Consider the following 21,447-nt stretch of genomic DNA (forward strand, 5'->3'; position numbering starts at 1 on the left):
TTCGATCACATGGCATTACCGAAAATAGCACAAGTCTCTGAAACTAAACAAGTAGGATGGAAAACTACAGTAGAATTCCTTATATACCAAATTCTTTACATCTTTAAAACGATCTTCTTCATCTCTAAATGATCAAGTAAGCTAAAAAAAATGCTGAAAGTAATGAATTTTGCAAAACCAGTTGGTTAAATGTCGGAACTCTGAGCACCTAAAAGAATTTGTGTATCTTCACATAACTCTGACCAGTTCAATCACAAGATAAACAAAACTGTCTCAGGGATTTTAAGGTCCAACTTGTGTTCTGGTGGATCGAAACTGGGTTCGTGATTAGAACATGGGATGCTGCCTGAGGATTGTCCCTCTTTCACCTAATACAATCTCAGCTCTCCAGAAGATGCTTTCTTTTATAACCCCTTAAATTACACTGAAACAAAAAAACCAATATAGGGTTTCACATAAATCCATCATTCTGCAGTTGTTTAAACCATTAAAACAAGAACCAATCATGTTTTCATGGCTTAGACTACCACCTTTGAACACACTTAAACTCTGTGGGAGATTATTGCCATTTATTAGCCGGTGTTAAATTGGATGATATGCTAAAATTTCAATTCGTGAGGCGGAGTTTGTCGTGTGAAATTTCTTCTCAACGATCATAAAATATAGATTTCCTCTCTATTTAAAGCGATAGCAGCTAATATTTATGCAAGTATAACTCATAGAGAAAACTAAAGAATTGAAATTCAAACATTTTAATACCTTCAATTGTTCCATGTCACAGAGGTAGAATCCAGGTAATTGTATAAAAAATACAGGGACAGTCCTTTCGATGGATATGTCCGCGAGACTGAGCATTGTCTTGGACTTTAGGTCCTTCATTGTGGCCGACAGAGTCTTCGAAAACTCAAACACAAAATGACATAGTTTAAGATGCCAATCACCCCACTTTAGGATTAGTACTTCTCTTCTGAGAAAAACCACTCAAAGAGAGTAGCTTGGACAGAAAACCACCACCCTCGTTGTTCTCCTTGTTTGAAGTGCTTAAGTTGCTTATGAGTGACCAATGAGTCTTAAAGTCCGGGACATAACCACTTCTTTGCATCTTCTGCAAAAGCTCGGATGACTTGCTCAGATTATTCTCTAAACTATACCTATCAATCACAGACTGGTAGATAATCCGGCTTGGAGTGTGACTTAAAAGAAGCATTTTGTCTAATAACTTTTCCGCTTCGAAAGTTGCTCCATCTCTGCAAAGTCCACAAACGAGAACTTCCCATGACTTAATGCTTGGTTTCAAGTTCCTAGACAACATTTCTGCATGTAAATCGAGAGCTTCATCCAATTGGTTGCAGTTGCCGAAGCTCTGGATTATAGCATCGTAACTGGTAGAACATGGTTGGTTTCCTTTCTTCAACATTATGTTTAGAAGTTCAACTGCCTTTTTGAGTCTCCCACGCCAACAGAACTCTTTAACCAGAATGTCGTAGTTGACTGTATTGGGGATCAGATCTTTCTCCTCCACTCTTTGCAGAAACTTTTCTGCTTCGTCAACTCTCCCTCGAGATAAAAGGGTCCCTACAATCTCGTTTTGAACAACTGAACCATGGATCCACCCATTCAATTCCATCACCCTGCTCAACTCCAACGATTCATCCACCTTACCTTGACCACAAAAGTGAGTAATCATGATCGTCAAGCTCCGATGATTTGGTTTTAAACTCTTGTTAATCATTCTATCAAGGGCATTCGCTGATCTAATGAAGTCTTGACATTTATAATAACCATAAACAAGAGTATTGTAAGTAAATTCGTCAGGGGAAATGCCATTTTCGTTCATTTTGCCTAAAAGTGATGTAACAAGTGAACTATTCGAGGTTTGTAAAAGATAAAATATGAGAATGTTATAAATGACAAGGAACTGGGACTTGTCTTCTCTTACCATATACTCTTTTAGGATCAATGCCTGATTCAACTTACCCTGACTACAGACAAGTCCCACTAAATTTCGGTAACTCAAAATCGAAAGGCTCATATTCTTCCTTATAACAACACTAAGCAATTCCCCAACTTTTCTTGAGTCGTTATATTGACAATACGCGTGAATCATAGTGTTATAAGTTTCCTCGTCCAGAGAGATTCGCTTCACAATTATTTCCCGAAACTGGATGATTGCCTTCTCGATCTGATGTCTGTCACATAAGCCATTAACAAGAGCATTGTAAACAGACGCTGAGGATTTTGGTTCTTCTCTCAACATCATTTCCTTTATATTCATTGCTTTCTCTAACTTGTTCAACCTACATAGATGATATATCAACAAATTCGATACATCCAAACGTGGTTTTATCTCCTTTTTTAGCATAGTTTCAAGAACTGCAAAGGCTTCGTGAAACCTTTTCTCCTTGCAAAATCCTTTTATCACATGGCTGTAAACTATGTTATGCAAAGTCAATCCTTGCCTTAGAACCTCATTAACCACAGTGTGGCCAATGCTCGTGAAACCCAAATCACACAATTCTTCAAGAATCATGATGCTTATATCAGAAATTAGGTGATAATTGGTCTCCATCATGCTTTCGAAAAGATCGACTACTTCCTTAAGCATTCCCTGCTTGCATAAATATTGAACAGTAGACCTGCTATCCTTCAAGCTAGGTGACCATTTATGTTTTCGAGCAAGTTCAAAGAATCCATGAAGTTCTTTTGAGTACCCTTTCTTGCATAATCTCATGAATAGTGAAGTAAATGTCTCATTTTCGACGAATAGATCTCTTTGAAGCATCCCCTCTAAAAGTATTTTTCCCTTGTAAGGAACACTTTTCTTGACGATAGCTCGAATAAATGAGTTCAGAAGTACTGCATCTAGCTGGTAAACATAATCAGGCATTTCCTCTAAAAGATCAAAAGCTGTAGAAATATCAGAACGAGATCGAGATTCAAAGTGTTCTTTCACCAATGCGGAGAAAGCCGACAATGATAGCTTCTGCGCTCGACGTACCATTTTGTGTTTAAACTTCATTGCAGTTTTGATATCACCATTATTACATTTCTCCAATATCAGAGAGTTAAAGTCTGGAATCATGGCATCTTCTAAAACCTCCAATAATGTCTTCTCGTACTCTTCAATGTCTGTGTCCAAATATAGTCCGTTCCCAAGATTATCTAAGAATTCTGTTTTCCAAAGACTAGCATCATTATCTCTCTTCAACTTTGTGGAAGACGGGTCGAGACCCACAATCATAAATGCCTTCGACAATGGATCCTCTAATGTAGATAACTTAACCAAACCATCATTCACCACATCCTTCATGATTTCCTTCACTTCATCAAACCGTCTAAATTTACAATAACCCGCTAAGAGAACTACAAAAGTTGATAACTCGGGTTTTATCTTTCTCTCGAGCATTTCGGCATAAACATCACTCACATATTTCCACTTACCCTCCTTAAACAACAACGATATTATAGCATTATATGAATATACATCGGGTTCCAAATTTTTAGACAAAAGTTTCGATAAATAAATAAAAGCGTCTTTCAATTTTCCTTCTCGACAACTCCAACTAATAAAAATCCCATAAGTCATTTCATTAGGTTTGAAACCTAAGTACTTCAAATCCTTCATATATAAATAAGCTTCCTCGGTACCAAAATTCTTACACTGAAATGATAAAACCTTATTACACACCGATGGATCAAGTGGAGAAGTCTTTTCACTTAAGAAATTCAATAGATCTTCGAAATCTTTCTTTTCACAATACCCATTAGCAATCATATTAATCACTATACTACTAGGTTCAAATCCACAAGCTTTAACCTTCTTAAACAAATTTCTAGCTTCTTTAATCTTCCCTTCTTTACAAAGCAATTTAATAACAAGTTCAAACGAATTCGTTCCCACACTATTCGTTCCGAACCCAAGATCAACCATATCACTAAAAACCCTAGATGCTAGACTTGTTTTATTGTTTTGAATCAAAAGATCAACAAATTCTCGATAACACAATTCAGAAATGACTAAACCATGACTTTTCAACCAATTATATACAGAAACTGAATTTTCTAAGTCTCTAGAGCTGACATACCCGTCAAGTATCTTACAAGAAATTTCATGGCAACCTGAAAACCCTAGAGATATCATTGTTCTAAGAATGGACTGAGCTTCCTTAAGAGACCCAATCCTAATAAGCATTGAAGCCATGATCTCATAAGATTGAGGTAAGTGCTCAAATCCTAGACTCTGTTCAGAAGCCCAATTGAACAACTTCCATAAACTTTTAACCTTTTTAGCTTCAATTCCAGGTTTCCCAGAATCAAACTGAAACCCCAATAAAATTTGAAGCACATTTTCAGGTTTCAAATTTGAAACCCTCCAAAACTGACGTACTAATTCAGGTGAAATATCAGAGAGTTTTAGAAGAACTTCATTCAGACTAACCTTTTCATTAAAGGTCTGATTGTTATTTTCCCAGAGATATGAACACCTGCAAATAATCGATCTAGCAATAGAAGAAGGCTTAATAAGATCAAAGTCAATGTGGGTATTGTTGATTCGATCTTTAAATTCAGTAGATAATATGGGTTTTTGATTAGAACATCGGAATTTCAAGTTTGTGGAAAAGGGTTTATCTGTGTTTTGTAAAGATGAAGGTTTTGCAGGAAAGGAGATGACTTTTGATGAACAGTTTTGAGAGATGGCACAAACCTGAAAATGGAGAAGCTTGATTTGTAGTAGTCTTTGGATATGAAAACTCGATTCAATTTGGAGTAGACGATCAGAAATTTTGTGGTTTTTTCTCATCTATAGTGAGTGATTCAATTTGTTAGTTTAATTTATCACCATTCTGAAGCAGAGGTTTTGCCTGCGTCTATAAGCTAGTGAGGGGTTCGATTTGGGCCAACCTCTTCAATCATGGATTGGGCAAAGTCCGGATTGGACATACTATTCTGCCAAGGGTCGAGTAGGGCTGAGAAAAAAGTAAGAGAATCCGAATCCCATCACAGGCACCCGAGTCCTTTAAAGCCCATGCACACCTAAAACCAGAAGGCGAGTCCAAACCGAGGGGGTCCATAAAATAGACAGATCAGACTCTGATTTTGAAGTGCTACTCAACATCCCACCCGAACCCACTATTAATAATTGTTTATCCACACGTAACAAAAGATAACATGTTTTGACGACGAACAAACGTAGGTGCTCCTGTTTTCAGTAGCGCAAATGCGTCATCTTTTTAGATAGTGTAAATCTGATATCAAATTGCCAGGTATCTGATAAACTCGAAATAGGCTTAGACGTGTTTTGGACACTATAATTTTAAAAATAACACGCCAGAGTCCACAAAGTAACTCTCATGGAAATAAAATTTAAAATTCAATCGGACCGAGCGGATGAGAAAGTAGTCACTTGACCCAATTCCCATCCAGGGACGAAACCAGGATTAAACACCAAGGGGGGCCAATGTACTATAAATCCTATCGTTTTATTAGACAATTTATATTTACACTTCACTTATAAGACATCATCTTTGTATATATAATTTGAAATAAAATAGTACTGTCAAAACGATGATTTTGTTTAACATCATTTTACTTTCATCACTTGAAAACGTCTTCTAAATAAAGTTTTCGAAACTAAATTGTTTTAACTTCAAAGTTTTTGAGACTAAAATGGATTACAATTTACTTTTATTGTACAATCCATGTGAATAATTGGTCTCTAGGTTTTCAATAAAAAATTTGTTAATGTATTTTAAATTCACGTATTAAAGGTGGTATATAGCATTTCCAAGCTCCTAGAGAAGTGAAGAAAATTTGTTGTTCCAGGGAATTGAACCTGGGTAACCTAGGTGATGAGCAAACAATCAAACCGAGAAGCCTATTGGTACTTTATTGTTACATGTTGCATATTATTTTACTAATAGGATAACCCTTGTGACTTGCGGTTAGTATGATGTATGTTGCTACGGCTCGGTCGAGGGGGGCCATGGCCCCTTCTGGCCTAGCTGTAGTTCCGTCCCTGTTCCCATCCCTAAGTTGTTGGAGTCACTTGGTTTAGGTTTTCCTTCTACTTTAACATCACCTTTAAGTCAAAGGGTTGGAACTTGGAAGCACCTAAGTTTTAGGTTTCCTTAAAAAGCACTTCTACAAAAAGAAGAAAAGCCTCACTGAGTCCCACTTGAATCTGCGAGATAATTTTGGATCGGACAAAGTTTGGATTGAACACTCCCCTCCAACATCAATCTCACTTTCGATTCTTCAACAATAAAAAAATCTCACTTTAAATTAGTGAGAGGTGAGGTCATTTTAGTTTTTTATTCCTTTTTTTTGTTGAAGAAGGTCATTTTAGTTAGGAATTAAAAAAAACTCTTAATTGGTAACCAACCAAGAGCATCTCAATGCAAAACTCAATCTTAGAAACTCTGAGTGCCACATAAGATTTTCTGAGTTTTTCTTAAAAAATCATCTCCAATGCAAAACTCAACTATGATCTCAAAGATGATGTGTCGAGAGTGGAATAGAGTGTCCTCTTGAGATATTTTTAATTGTCCAACTTATCAATATTTAAATTTCAACCAATAGAAATCAAGTCTTCGTATATTTCCAAAATAACTAATTATTTTTTTACAAAAATAATCATGACACATAAGTAAAATAAAAGAGTTTAGAGTGTTGCATTGGGGACATACAAGAATTGAGGATCTCTATTTTCGACACCTAGGAGTAAGAATCTCAATTGGAATTTGACAAATAAGATGAATAGAGATTTTTTTGAGTTTTGCATTGGAGATGCTCTAAATTACAAGAAATGCCCCGTTCCATAAAGATTATTGATAAATACATGTTACACAAACAATGACAAATACAATTATGGACCGGGAAAAAGAATAAACATTAAACCCTAAATAGCCTTAATCGTTGTTTCCACCAATCAACAATGACTCGTCATGTTCAACACAAAAAAAAAAAACAATGACTCGTCATCCCCGTGGTGGCTTCACTATATGTTCCGTCCCATGTTCCCTTTTGCGGGTGCTGATCTTTCTGCGTTTTCGGCACTGTATTTATCAATCATAGGATGAGAAAAAGAAAATCAACATTAGTCCATCCTGCAAAATAGAAAAATGGATGAAAATAACCAAAGTAGAAAAATTATCAAATCACTTAATGTGTTAAGATAAAAAAAGACAATGAGTTAACAAAAGGTCTCTCTTTTATCTTCACAAACACTGCCAATATATAGAGAGACATACCTACATAATCCACCATCATAGTCATTCCCATCACTAGTTATGGACCCAACACGGCAACAAGTAACCATGGTCACACAATCATCACCATAATCATCATTATCACCATCACCATCACTATCATATCATCATAGATCTAGCATGAGAAAAAGAGGGTAATACATAGCCAAAGACGACTTGCCAACTTGCTTCATCCACTATGATTAACCTACTATTATACTTATTTGTCTATGTAAACAACATTTTTAAGGAACACAAGAACCCCTAAGTAAACAAATGGAAAAAAAAACTAGTTGGAGTTTTTCTTTAGTTTTTGGTTAAGTAAATCAAGAATGTAACTTCCCATGTTGTGAATATATATGTCAAAGACATAAACATGAATGTATGAATATAAATGTGATTTATGTACATATATGTATGTGAGTGTATATGTGATATATGTATGTATGAACCCTATCTATTCTACCATGAGAAAAAGATCATTAAAGAAAAGCTTGCCGGCAAGTCATCCTTGGCTGCACATAAACCTCATTTCCACATGCAAGACCTAAGATGATTCATTCATTCTTCATAACACACACAAAACCCTCAAAAAGATAAATAGTAAGAGAACCCCACACTCCAATCATCCAAAACCCATAAGAATAAGGAAATAATTTCTATTTCCATCTATAGAAATGAAGAAATTCCAACCAATCCCCATGAATCCAAGACTTCCCAAAAAGATATAAGAAACAATCAAAGCAATATTTATTCCTTCTAAGAGGAGAATGGAAATATACCCATTCTAAAACAGAGTAACAAGCAACACCTCAATCAAGGAAAGGGTGGACTCTGAAAACAGGTAGAGAGGAGAAGAAGCCGATTGGACTGAATACTATCTTTGACAGTTGAACACCAATGGGGTTTGAAGAAAGACTGAGTAATGAGACTTGTTTATAGAAGGAAGGGGGTACTTACTTTAAGCTACTACTACACATCTAGAGAGAAAAAGAAAGAGAGAGATAGGTAGATAGATATGTACTATGAAGCTAGGATTTCTCACTTTTTGAATTTTGACCAATAAGAGAAGGATGGGTGTTCTGATTTTTGAAATTTTAAAATGTGTGGGTTGTTAATTAGTTTGGATTTGACGTTGCATGGGTACTAAACCCTAGATAAGTTTAGCTCAAGGAAATGTTCCTATCATCAATGCTTTTGTTGCTACTTCTCCCCATTTTATAGTTTAACAAAATATAGAAGTGAAATATTTGTTATCATGGATTTATATGAAGTAAATGTGAAATGCCATCAAGTAGGTTTCACATTCTAAAAGGATAGACATCTTTGTGGGTTGGGAAAAATCATTTACTTATGAATAATAGAGAATATGTGTTAGTATTTATATTTTATGAACTCATAACCAATACAGAGGAGGAGACCATACTGTGTTTATTAGGGCAATCTAGTTGCGAGAATTATTTGAGGACATCAATGTGGAGTTGAAGGTGGTGGGAAGGATTGGTGGAGAAAGGAGAGACGTATGAGAGATTGGAGGAGGAATGGGCAGGAGAGGTGGGGGTGAATGACGTGAGTCACGTGAATGTTGTTATGGTGTGACATAGGGGAGGAGGTTTTATTATTTCCATCCCTTTAATATAAACAAAAGTAATTTATAAAAAAAAGTAGAGTTCATTTTCCTATTCCACGTAAAAGAAACACCTTACACACTTTATAGGTCGAGGCAAGGGAAAGTAATAACGAAAGTCTGTTCGTATTATAAACTTACAACACTGAAGTCCCTATGATTACAAATTTCGGTATATTTGCACTTGTCAAACAATATATAATTCGTAAAAAAATACAATCTAGAATATTTGTTTTGCTTAAACAAGTAAATAATGTAATATTTCAACAAAAAGAATTGCAACTTTCAACAAAAAAAAAAAGATAATTACAAAATGTAATAAATCAAATACCTCCCCGCCCATCAAAGCAAAACAAATAGTACCTTGAATGCAACGGGACTCGAGTTCCTGTAGCTGCCAAACTGGCATGAGCGTTGCACTCGAGTTCCTGTAGCTACCAAACTGGCATGACCAACCAATGCAGTTCCGCTCGAATCGTGCTCCCATTGTAAAAAACAATTATTCACCCCAACAATTGAGAAATCGAAACAAAAAATCTAGATGTACAAACTAAAAGTCAACATGCATTAAAACATGCATAATCTTCCAAGCACAGTCTCCATTGTTTCTGCAACTCTTTTCAGGTGGGGCAGTCCTGTTTCTGCTATGATGCTAAACAATTGTACTTGCAATAAATTTTTGTTTTACAAGAAAAACCTAACTCTTTCTTTCTCAAGCTATTATAACAGGTTTTAAGTTGTCTATTAGAGCTCTAACCAACCCATAAACAACAATTAAGGAAGTATATAGAGCGACCAGTCGAACAAACGTTAAAGAGATGCTATATGAAGTGAGAAAGAAAGACACGAGCTTCAGAAGCAAAATAGATTAAGCCTTCATTCAATCATTTGTAGGAAAGTTCATTTCAGGAATGCTTTCTTGGAGCCCAATAACCCGGTTAGGTTTAGACTACTACAAGAAAGCATCTTTCAAATCTCCGTTCTTTAGTTCAATCATCAGGCCGATAGAAAGTAATAACAAAATTGTCACCATCAAATCTACTAATCAGCAGAAGAACAAAACCACGACCACAAAGCAGAGAGAGAGCAATTCGACTGAAATCAAGAATGCAGACTAACATATAAAAACAGGCTCTTCAACAAAAAAAAATAAAAATAAAAATAAAAACAGGCCACAAAAACCAAGATGGAAGAAAGCATTGCCAAAACAATTGACACAGAAAAAGCAACACATAAAATGAATCCCCGATTAGCAATCAACAGAATGCCTCAGCAGTAAGAACATTTTTATCAGTCATTTTATTTGAATCTGATAATACGTGCAAATGATGCATCATTGGCATTTAGAATTGAAAACGATATCAATGAAAGAAATGGTTAACAATATATCAGGACTACAGAAACTAAACTTCAGGAGAGGTAGAATTCTGGAATTGAAAAACAATGTAGTAAAGATACACATGTCTAAAGCTCACTGATTCGAGCGCCTCACTCTGTAGGAGTTATGGTGTCCTAAGGGGTGGGGGCAGGTTCATGGATATTCATATCCTTTCCTTTTATCACATTTCGCGCAAAGGGTTGAAGAGAGACAATGCACGAAGACATGAGGCTTTTCTCCAGATATGTTAATATCATAATTTGGTAAATGGAACAAAAGACAAAGAGAAAGAGATAGGTAAAGTGCCTCAGAGTAAAATTATTTTCATTGTTGCAACTCAAATTATATTTAACACCATTTTTTTGGCACTCAATAGTTTCAGATGACATGTTTAAGACACTAGGGTAAGAGTTATGGATTTGCAAAAAATGGGTTGAATTCCTTTCCCCAACTAGATAAATAAATATGCGAATTTGATAACTTAACCAAATCGAATACGAAATAGGTATATTACGGATCATTCATATCCAATTGATATAAAAAGAAATTTCCTATCCAACCTATGTTGTCAAAGGCGAGACAAGGCGTGGCGACAACCCCATCGCCTTCTCGCCTCAAACAACATAGTATCCAACAAACACGGAAATTCCAATACAAATATAGCCTACAAACTACAAATCCAAGAGCAAAAAGAGATGAAAACTGAGGCCCTTTCCCTGTTCAACAAATTCTATCAATTCTGAATATGAATATATGGGAATGGCAATGCACCGGGAGATCCCAATCCCAGAGGTCAAGGGGTTTGCAACTCCCTCTCCCTTGCAATCGTCAATAAAATAATCTACAAACAAAAATAATCTCTACCAATCCTATTCCTGACCAAACAAAACGACACAGTTGGGTATTGCGATTATAGAGAATTACATTACAGAATTGCTATTCCTTGTAATCACGTTCCTTTCTCGCATGACAAACATGACCTAAATGATTCAAACAGTTGGAACAACAATGCATCAGAGAGATTCCCAAAGACTAAGTCATCATTCTCCATGATAATGGAGGTCTGATGTCCCTGTCTATTTTGTCATCACTTGCACATTCAACTGATAATTTATTGTTCATTACTATGAATGAAGGAAACCCTAAAAAGCTAACATAAAAAAAACTCAAATGCCAATATTAGTTGCTCAATAATTAAATTAAATCTAAGATTCAAAATTGAAACCAAATAAAAATGCGAACTTTAACTGATAAATTGCCAAATTATAACCTAAATCACTCGTAATCAGATCATTTTCGTGGAAATTTCTCTACTTAAGCTAATAACAACAAATAAATATGCAAACAGACACCAAAATACTGTATTTAAAAATCTTAATAAGTTATTACTCAGAATCAATCAGAATTTCAAGTACTAGAAATCAATATTTCTAAGAAGAAAGAGAATTTTATATTCAAACTAAAAGTTACCAGGTTTGATTAGGAAGTACTGAAACAGCCTGAAAAAACCCCTTAAAAGATTTAACTCCATTGATTCATCGCTGGATATAAATAAGTGTGCGGTTGTAGTGATCGTCAAGAGCAGAACAGAGAGGCTGCTCAAATTTTTAGGGTTAGGGTTTCGCCAAGTGATCCCTTGGAGGCTCCGGGCTCGTATGCTATGAATGAGGGCGCCTTTAGCGATCAATGAACGCGTTTTCAGCAATGGATCTGGGTACGCCTATAAAACTTGCACTAGGCTGGATAATATCGCGTTGTTCTTGTTATGAACCCAGCGAGTTTTACCAAGGGCAGACATGCTCAAGGGAAAAGCCCCCCCCCCCCCCCCCCCCCGATAGAGGAGGTGTGTTTTTTCCAGTGAAGACGACGGTTTTTCCGGTGAAGACTAGGGTGGTCATTTTAGAACTAGTATTGTAACATTGGTGGTGTTTTTTTTCCTGTTATTTTGTTGACCTATAGGGTCTTTTCATCCGTGATCTTTAGGATCCTTTCATCTTTCTTATTTCGTCAATGTCTAGTCCAATTTCTCTCACTTCATGAGGCACTTTGCATTCGAAATTCTGAGAATTTACTTATGTAACTCTTATGTTGCTGAACCGAGAGAAATAAGAATTATCCATGTAATAAGTGATTTAATCACTTATGAATGAAATATGGTATCAATAGATTCAAAAAAAAAAAAAAAAAAAGAGGAGGTGTGTGACTTGTAGGGAAATTTGTTGTTTGGACTCATTTTCATATAATTGACTTCCTATTTCGACTCTCTTTTTTCACTGTTAACACTTTAAACTCAATTTAAATTTAACATTTGAAGAGGGAAAAAAAAAACTATTTTATCCTCTTCTGGTAGCAAGGTTGTTGTGATGGGTGGAGCCACCACTTATGGTGGTTGCAGTGATCATCACGATGATGAAACTTCCATTGATTTACTGAAACAACTAAAAAGGTCAACAACCTTTTTTATATTGTTATTAAGTTCTCTAAGCAAACCCACATTTCTACTTAGATTATCAGGGATCTTAGATTTATGATTTGTAGAACTTTATTATCTATTTGTGTTCTATTTCTAAGGCCTGAAAATGAATCTCCTTCCATTTTCAGTCAATGAAAAATCAGACCTTGAAAATCTAGAACATTTACTTCTCTTCTCAGACTCTAAATTGAAAGAGAGAGAAACTAATTTTGTTCGTTCCTTCTCCTCGAGATTAAGCCGAGAAGTACGACAATGGAATCCTTCCATCCTCAACCCTTGAAATCAAAAACAAATTAGAGAGAGAGAAAAAGAGGGTTAGAGAATAAGTAGATTCGGTGATTACCTTTTTGCTCACTCTGGAAGAAGGTATAGTTTTAATAACGATATGTTTACCGCCTCGAAAAAAGATATTCGAGTGATTAGGATTTGTGAGGAAGAAGATGAGTTAAAGATAGAAGAAGAAGAGTTGAATAAACTAGGGGGTCCAAAGTGCAATATTGATTATATAAGGATAAACTCAAAATTGTTTAAAGTATAACTTTAGAGATAGAATATTTTCCGGGTGATTCCGTCAAAAGAGAGTCCAAAGTGTAACATTTGGAGAAGGGAGCCCAAACAACAATCTCACACTTTTGTTCCGACCGTTATCTTCCGTAAGTTTTTGTTGAAACGACTCGTTATCTTCCTAACCCTTCCTAAGGAAATTTTACAAGCACGAAAATTTGACACATTCCACGCCCCCTTGACTTTGACAAAGAAACCCTGGAGGTGTGTGTGCATGTAACAAAAACTGTGTGTTTGTATAAAATTTTTGTACACGAATTACTAAGGACAACCAGCAAACCCTTACCCTTTTTGCAGAAAAAAAGGACCCTTTCAAGTTGGTCTTGTTCCACTTATAAAACTAGTGGTGTCAATCAGGTTGGGCCACACCAGCCCAACCCACTAGATAGAGGCCTAAAATAGGTCAATGCCTTCAAAGGAAATATGATGGTTGAGCTCAGGTCCGACTAGGCTCATAGCATTTCTTTTTGTTATGATTCTAAAGGTTAAACGGACTAACGGGGAGTACATTGTTCTTATAGTATAGTTACACAAAAAAAAAGAGGGAGTAGTCTCCCATCCCTCTCACAACCCTTCAATTTTGGCCTTCTTAGCTACACACTCTACTACTAGCCCATTAACCCAACATAACATGAACAAACACTATTTGAGCTCCAAGATCTGAACTAGCAGTGCCTCGACCGGCTATTTGGTCTGACAAAAAAAAGTCACCCGAATGGCCCGACAAGGCAAAATTTGCGCAAAAACTTTCCTTGTTCGGGCAATACGGGTTACTTTCTCTCGGGTAGTTTTTGGTGGTGCACACTCCCAAAGAATTTCAATTTTGCTCCCTGCCAACTTGCAAATATGAGATAGAGATTCTTCTTATTATCTATCATCTTTGAATTAGACAATTGAAGAAGATAACTCTGTAAATTTGTTATAGGCCCTAAAAAAGTGAATGAATAAACACACATCCTTGTAATGGCCCCCACAATATAACCAATTTGGTTTGGTAATTGGTAATATAGATATGGTTCTCATCTCTATCTATATAGACAATAAGATATCTTTCTCATTCATTAATTCTCTCTCACACTCACTATCTATTTAGTTGCAAATGGATGAAAGGTTTCTGTCAATGTTCAAGTTACCATCAAGACCCTAAAAAAACCTAAACATTACACACATCATAAACCCATCTAACCCTTTTTCTCTTTCACCTTAAGACCATAGACTTTCTTCTCTTCTCACATTACTTTTTCTCTCTACTTTCTCTCATGTGGATTGTTGGTTTTAGTATGGACAATTTCATATTAGGTATACAACAAGACATAAGTGAAGATCCTAATGTGAATTGGGCCTGATTTCATAATGGAAAATGGTCCCACTAAGATGTCAATTTTCATTCACAATTTGCCACAATTAGTTGAACTCTAGTACAAGAACATAACTTTTTGACTATGACATCTCCATTAAGCACAATCGCTCAAAATGTTGATTTTCCTTTTTATTTTTTATTTTTTTTCAACTGTTAAAATTATAAAGTAAATAAGAAAAAAAAACTTACATTTGATTCATAATTTTTGGTCTGAGAAAAGATGTCATCTTCGCGTTCACATCTCTAATTATCTCATTTTGTTTCTTATAGATTCTCCAAAAAATAGATCTCTACAACTATAGAACTCCCCAACTGATATTAGATATCCACACACCTATCTAATATCCAATTAATTTGATATTGACAAATGATTTTTGAGCTACTTCAAATCAATTTCTATCTTCTTTAAATCTTTGTTTCGATTACAGAATCTTAGACTAGTAGAGGCCGTAATTGTTTTGGAAAAATTGAATGTGAGATTTTGAAAGAAAAAGAAACTTCATTTTTTTCCCAATCGTCTCATCGACTCATCACCTATTGTGGCTCTATAGGTGAAAACTCATTTTACATGACAGTATGAAGTGAACTCCAACATTTGTTCATTAGTCGAAAAATCCAAATGGGGTGATGACTTAATTTATCAAACTTTAGGTTGTTAAAAAATCACAATGCATTTACCACTTTGAAGTGGGTTCTCTTCATAGCTTGATATCAAAGTTGTTTTAGTTTTGGCCACGGCCCACGGGGCTTAAGATTCTTTGATAAATTTCACGATTATTAAATAATCAGGAAAGTAAACTAATAATAAATATTTAAAGTGATTCAGTCGGAAGTTCACGCCTACAACAAGGGTAAAAATCATAGAACGCCTATATTGTGTGAAACTAGGTATATGTCTTTTTTTGTTGAGAGAAACTAGGTATATGTTAGATAATTACACGATATTCTAAAGAGAAATACAAGAAAACTAAATTTTTTGAATGTCATGTAGATTTTCAAGGCCCAACATTTTCAGATATCTTTAATTTTCTATTTGTTGTCACATTTTGAACTACTTATCTTACACATAAATCTTATTATTCTTTTATTCAAGTGTCTCACTTATATCACCATTATCCTTAACTTAATCACCTCAATGGATTTTGATCGAAGCGAATGAACCTTTCACTTGGATAAAAAGTGAGGTAAACTAATCCGAGCTAATGAATCTCATGACTTTTCTTGATAGCAAGAAGTAGAGAGTTATGACTTCCATCTTAAACCCTCTAAAAGGGCTTCTCTCCCTAGCAAGATTTTGTAAAAAAATACCACTAACAGTGGGTTGGGTTTAGGCGTTTAGCCTAACCCGCCAACCCTACCCTCATGTGAGAGTGTAAGTGTAAAGAGGACCTTTTACACCTCCCATCTCCCCTAAAAATTAGTGTTACTTATCTTACTGATTTTAGTTGTACCAATGATTTGACAACATTAATGAAGTTTATTTTCAAAGAAACATATCATGCTACTAGTTTGATATGTGTGTGGGTGTAATGCTGGATTCATTTACTCATAAAGAGAAAAGATACCTTATCTAATGACTCATGATCATGTCATCTTCACTCATTTCTTTCTCCAAAAAAGTCACATTTCTCTCTTTCTTTCAAATTTTTCTTTTCATAATTACATATTTAAGAGAGAAGAATGTATAAGGTAGTTGTTTTCGACTTGTGATATTTTTCGAGATTTGATTTGTGCAGATTAAAGTGATCATTATGAAATCGAAACTTGGATAATAAGAGATAATTGAAGTTTTATTTGTAAGAATGCATCATCTTAGCAAGAGTAACTTTCAATTAAAGTACATGTATTGCTATCATTTCATATTCTTTGGGGTAGCATTCTTTCAACCCTTCTCCATGTGCTTACACTTTAACTATATTTTCTTGGCTCTTAAGAAGTAGTTATCACTTTTAAAGCATATATGGACCACCCCTTGCTAGCCACCATGAAATGAGAAAGAGACAATATCCTAAACTATTTATACATTGGTACTACATAGTGTACTAGCTAGTCTTGTGCATCTTATTCCTAAGATACTAAAGAAATACAAACCGCAAGATAATGTTTATTGATCGGGGACAAATCATACATCTCTACATAAAAAAACAAGATGGTATATTTTAACTATACCACACTAGTAGTGTACTAGATAATATTTGTAAAATCAATTTACCTTCTAGAGTACTACTAGTTAGTCGATCCAACCTGCATTAGTGAACTAGTGATTTTGTCCTTAATTTGTCATTGTTTGAGATGTTAGGCTGCATTTATCACCTAAGCTTGCTCTGATATGCGCAATATATTTTACAAAAAAATTCACATCACATTTATACCTTGGTGGGTGCAATCATATTGTTAACCACTTTCTACTTGACCCGTATAGTTGACAAAATATGATTTTGTGATTAGATACGTAACTGCAAATATTCATATATTTGTGATGATTGTATCTACTCAAGTTTGTAATAATAATTGACTGTTACATCATCAATGAAGTTATATTTTATTATGGCTCTAACTTAGATAATCTAAAATGTACAAGAATTTCACTTTCACGGTATTATTTATAAACTTGAGTAAGCAACATTGATGCCACCAACTCTTGGCTCAAGTGGTAAGAGGTAAGTCTTCCGCCTAAAAGGTTAAGGGTTCGAGACACGGTAACGATTTTAACAAATTCAAAAAAAAAAAGTAATCAACATTGATAAGACGGTAAATAATGTAAGAAATACTGCCAATTCTAACTGATTGGAGTTTAACATTGATGAAGAAATCTTTGAGTGTATACGCCCTTGTCTGTTGGGTTATGCACTTTATAATTTGAATTTAAAACCCAAACTGAAGGAATCCAAAGCTAGATAACATTTTATGAACATTCAAAATTGCTATAGCTTTCCATTGTTTGAGCTTTGGGGCCACACCCACCATTTTTTGTTAAAATTGTCTCGAAGCCGATTTGGCTCCTTTTCCAAAGGGTCCGTTTAAAAACTATAGATTGTTAACTGTAATTTTTCTTTCCACATCTGGAATTAGGGCGGCAGATCGAAGAATTACCCAAATATGATTAAAGATTAATTGGGTGGGTATTGCCCAAAATGTAAACATATAGCATAGAAAATTCAATGATTCGTGAATATTCTCTCCACCTAACAAAACTTGTAGTTCAACAAACATGAAATGGAAGTTGAAGTTGAAACTTATTCAAGACTATATGAATTCAGAGTCCTATTACAATAAGTCAGACAAAAGTTAGCGTTAATCGCGGTCTAATGTCATTTCAAAATCCCCACACTTTTGGTAATGACATCAAGCATTTTGTTTTCTCCACCAAACAATAATCAATACTTTATTTTATTCCCTCTCAGGCTCTCTTTCTAATGTTTAAGTTGTGAAATGACTACATTTATGGATTATGAAACAATTGTAGGGTTATTAATTGTCTTGAGTCCCAATTCTATGTTCAATTTGATTCCTAATACCATCTTTGTTATTTTATGCACATTTCAGTGGAGTTTTAATTAAGAGAAAGAGAACTTGTCTCATCATATACTCAAATCTAAATTAACCGAATAGAAGGTAAGAACACACTATATTTCAGTCGACAAGTTCAATGTTGTCTTCTCAGCAAGTCTAACAATTTGACTGATTTTTATCTTTTTTGTATTAGAACTAATGAAAAGATTATATTCATCAAGTGAGAGATTACAACTTATATAGAGACATAGAGTTTGTTAGGGTTTGTTAGAGAAGTTGTTAGAGTCGGTTAGTCAGTTGTGAAGTCATGATACAGTATAACCGACTCTATTCTACTCTAAACATAACCCGACCAAATTACATTTACACTTCCTATACACTTGCTTTACACCACTCATACATTCTCTTTACACCACTCATACACTCATTACTATTACCCCCCCTCAAGATGAAAGGGAGATTGACACACTTTCAGCTTGCCTTTTAAACATTGAAATCTTGGAGAGGCTAAAGACTTGGTAAACACATCAGCTGGTTGATCAAGTGAAGTGATGTAGTGAACTTTGAGTCGACCATTGGACACTAATTCTCGAATAAAATGATAGTCAATAGCAAGATGCTTCATCTTGGAGTGAAAAATAGGATTAGAAGCAAGAGAGATAGCTGAAATATTGTCACACCAAAGAGTAGGTGGTTCCTTAAGAAACACATGAAGTTCATGAAGAAGAGTGCATAACCAGACAGACTCAGCAGCACATTGGGCTAGGCTTCGATATTCAGCCTCAGTTGAGGACCTAGAAACACTCGATTGCTTCTTAGCTGACCAAGCCACAGGATTGGAACCAAGATACAAAATATAGCCACCAGTTGATTTACTTGTGGAAAGATCCCCAGCCCACTCAGCATCTGAAAAACCAGACAGAGAAGTTGAGCCTTTGCTAAAGCTTAATCCATGATGTAAAGTGCCTTTGAGATATCTTAGTATTCTCTTGACAGCAGCTAGATGGAGTTCAGTTGGAGCATGCATATGCTGACAAACTTGACTCACAGCATAGCATATATCTGGCCTAGTCCAAGTTAAATATTGTAGAGCTCCTACTAAAGACCTATATGATGTAGGATCTGAAAGGAGAGGACTATCTTTAGAGGTAAGTTTAGAACCAACAGCAGCAGGAGAATTACATGGTTTAGCTCCTAGCATATCACTTTTCTTCAACAAGTCCAAAGTGTATTTGGTTTGAGTAAGACTTAAAGTTGAACCATTTCTCTTCACTTCTAATCCTAGAAAGTAATGTAAATCCCCAAGATCTTTCATGGAGAATGAAGTACTGAGTTGATCAATAAGAGTTCTACAAGCAGCAGGAGATGAACCAGTGACAAGTATATCATCAACATAAATGAGAACAATGGTGATTATACCTTGAGAGTAGCTGACAAACAAAGAAGAGTCTGACTGAGATGTAGTGAAGCCAAGACCCAACAAAGCATCCATTAGAGCTTCATACCAAGCTCTAGGAGCTTGTTTAAGACCATATAAGGACTTGTGAAGCTTACACACATAAGAAGGATGAATAGGATCTTGAAAACCAGATGGTTGAACCATATATACCTCTTCTTTGAGATTACCATGTAGGAAGGCATTACTAACATCCAATTGCCTAATTGGCCAATCATTTTGAACTGCAAGAGAAAGAATCACCCTAATTGTTGTTGGTTTAGCTACTGGACTGAATGTTTCAGTGAAGTCGACACCTTCCTTTTGATGAAACCCCTTGGCTACAAGTCTAGCCTTATATCTCTCAATTGAACCATCTGAGTGTTGTTTAATCTTGAAAACCCACTTACAACCTACCAAATTTTGAGAATCATTTGGAGGTACAAGAGTCCATGTACCAGCTTGTTGAAGAGCATTAAACTCAGCTTGCATAGCCTCTTTCCAATGAGGAACCTTATTAGCTTGTGTAAAACAAGTAGGTGTAGGTGGTAAGGAAGTAGATAATAATGCTAGAGGAATAGGATGTTTGCTAGCTTGTAGTATTTTGGGTTTGAAAATACCAGCTTTTGATCTGGTAACCATGGGATGAGCATTGAGAGTTGTCTCAGGAGGTGGAGAAGGAATAATAGGTGTGGATGAAACAGAAGAAGGGTCTGTGGGATTAGGAGAGATGATATTAGATATGGGTAATTGGTGAATTTGAGAAGAGGGTTCTGTTTGAGTAATAGGAGAAGTGGGTTCTGTTTGGGTAATAGGAGAAGTGGGTTCTGTTTGGGTAATAGGAGAAGTGGGTTCTATTTGGGTTATAGGTTCTGTAATGGGTGTTTGAATAATAGGTGTTGATGACTGAGGTGAAGTAACAGGAGAAGAATGTCGAAAAATAGGAATTGTGGGTAGTGGAACAGTATTGATAGGCAATTCATTGGACTTAGATATAGATTGAGTAGAATTGGCCATAGGATAATGAGTTTCATCAAACACAACATGTCTAGAAGTATACATCCTATTAGTTTTAGGATCCCAACACTTATATCCCTTTTGTGTTGGACAGTACCCTAAGAAGACACATTGAGCACTTCTTGGAGCTAACTTATGAGGAGCATAAGGTTTCAGCCATGGATAACAGGCACAACCAAAATTTCTAAGCATAGAGTAATCAGGAGGAACACCATATAATTTCTCTAAAGGACTTAGAAAGGAAATAGACTTGGTAGGAAGTCTGTTTATTAGGTAGTTAGCTGTAAGAAGGGCTTCACACCAAAAAGAAGTTGGAAGAGAAGCTTGAATAAGGAGAGTTCTTGTAACATTAATTAGATGTTTGTGTTTAACCTCAGCCACACCATTTTGTTCAGGTGTATGGGGACAGGAGGTTTGATGAAGAATACCATGAGAGGCTAACAAAAACTGTAGTTCACCATGAAGAAACTCACCCCCATTGTCTGTTCTAATAGTATCTATAGTACACTTAAAGTGGTTTTCAATTCTTGCTTTGAATTGAAGAAAAACATGTCTAAACTCAGACTTAGTGGTAAGAGGAAACACCCAACAAAATTTACTCCAATCATCAATCACATTGACATAGTATTTGTAACCAGAAATTGAAGGTTCATTAGTAGGACCCCATACATCCATGTGTAGTAATTGAAAAGCTCTAGAAGAAGAAGAATTTGAAATAGAAAAAGGAAGTTTAGTACTTCTTCCTAATTGACAATCACCACAAAACATGGGTTTATTACAAGCATCAGAGAAAGGTAAAACATGTTTTATTCTTTGCATAGACTGGAAGGATG

General features: G+C 35.5%; 1 protein-coding gene, 2 long non-coding RNA genes and 3 other non-coding genes across 7 annotated transcripts; all 6 read right to left on the minus strand.

Annotated features, from left to right (window-relative positions):
• Positions 1 to 57: 57 nt before the first annotated feature.
• Positions 58 to 4,952, minus strand: LOC147553083 (Pentatricopeptide repeat (PPR) superfamily protein). Of its 2 annotated transcripts, XM_086667576.1 has the most exons (3): positions 4,706 to 4,914; positions 760 to 4,499; positions 58 to 424 (listed from the first exon to the last, which is right to left on the minus strand). In XM_086667576.1, the coding sequence occupies exon 2, from the start codon at positions 4,199 to 4,201 to the stop codon at positions 938 to 940; it is 3,264 nt and encodes a 1,087-aa protein (XP_086523702.1). In that variant the 5' UTR covers positions 4,202 to 4,499; positions 4,706 to 4,914; the 3' UTR covers positions 58 to 424; positions 760 to 937. The 2 variants fall into 2 exon arrangements, with proteins under 2 accessions (XP_086523702.1, XP_086523701.1); XM_086667575.1 differs by having other exon boundaries at positions 760 to 4,952.
• Positions 4,953 to 6,796: 1,844 nt separating this feature from the next.
• LOC147553084 (uncharacterized) lies at positions 6,797 to 7,310 on the minus strand. The gene is made up of 2 exons (XR_015238823.1): positions 7,251 to 7,310; positions 6,797 to 7,106 (listed from the first exon to the last, which is right to left on the minus strand). It is a non-coding gene; the product is annotated as an uncharacterized LOC147553084 (long non-coding RNA).
• A 1,671-nt stretch (positions 7,311 to 8,981) lies between these two features.
• LOC147553085 (uncharacterized) lies at positions 8,982 to 11,938 on the minus strand. Its single transcript, XR_015238742.1, has 2 exons — positions 11,723 to 11,938; positions 8,982 to 9,969 (listed from the first exon to the last, which is right to left on the minus strand). It is a non-coding gene; the product is annotated as an uncharacterized LOC147553085 (long non-coding RNA).
• LOC147553086 (small nucleolar RNA snoR122) lies at positions 10,140 to 10,216 on the minus strand. The gene has a single exon (XR_015239089.1). It is a non-coding gene; the product is annotated as a small nucleolar RNA snoR122 (small nucleolar RNA).
• LOC147553087 (small nucleolar RNA Z267) lies at positions 10,552 to 10,624 on the minus strand. Its single transcript, XR_015239062.1, has one exon. It is a non-coding gene; the product is annotated as a small nucleolar RNA Z267 (small nucleolar RNA).
• LOC147553088 (small nucleolar RNA R44/J54/Z268 family) lies at positions 11,260 to 11,350 on the minus strand. The gene has a single exon (XR_015239079.1). It is a non-coding gene; the product is annotated as a small nucleolar RNA R44/J54/Z268 family (small nucleolar RNA).
• Positions 11,939 to 21,447: the final 9,509 nt, after the last annotated feature.

The sequence above is a fragment of the Eschscholzia californica genome, unplaced genomic scaffold (assembly GCF_041429995.1).
Source record: "Eschscholzia californica isolate CP2 unplaced genomic scaffold, dmEscCali1.0.p SCAF_3, whole genome shotgun sequence".
Classification (NCBI taxonomy): domain Eukaryota; kingdom Viridiplantae; phylum Streptophyta; class Magnoliopsida; order Ranunculales; family Papaveraceae; genus Eschscholzia; species Eschscholzia californica.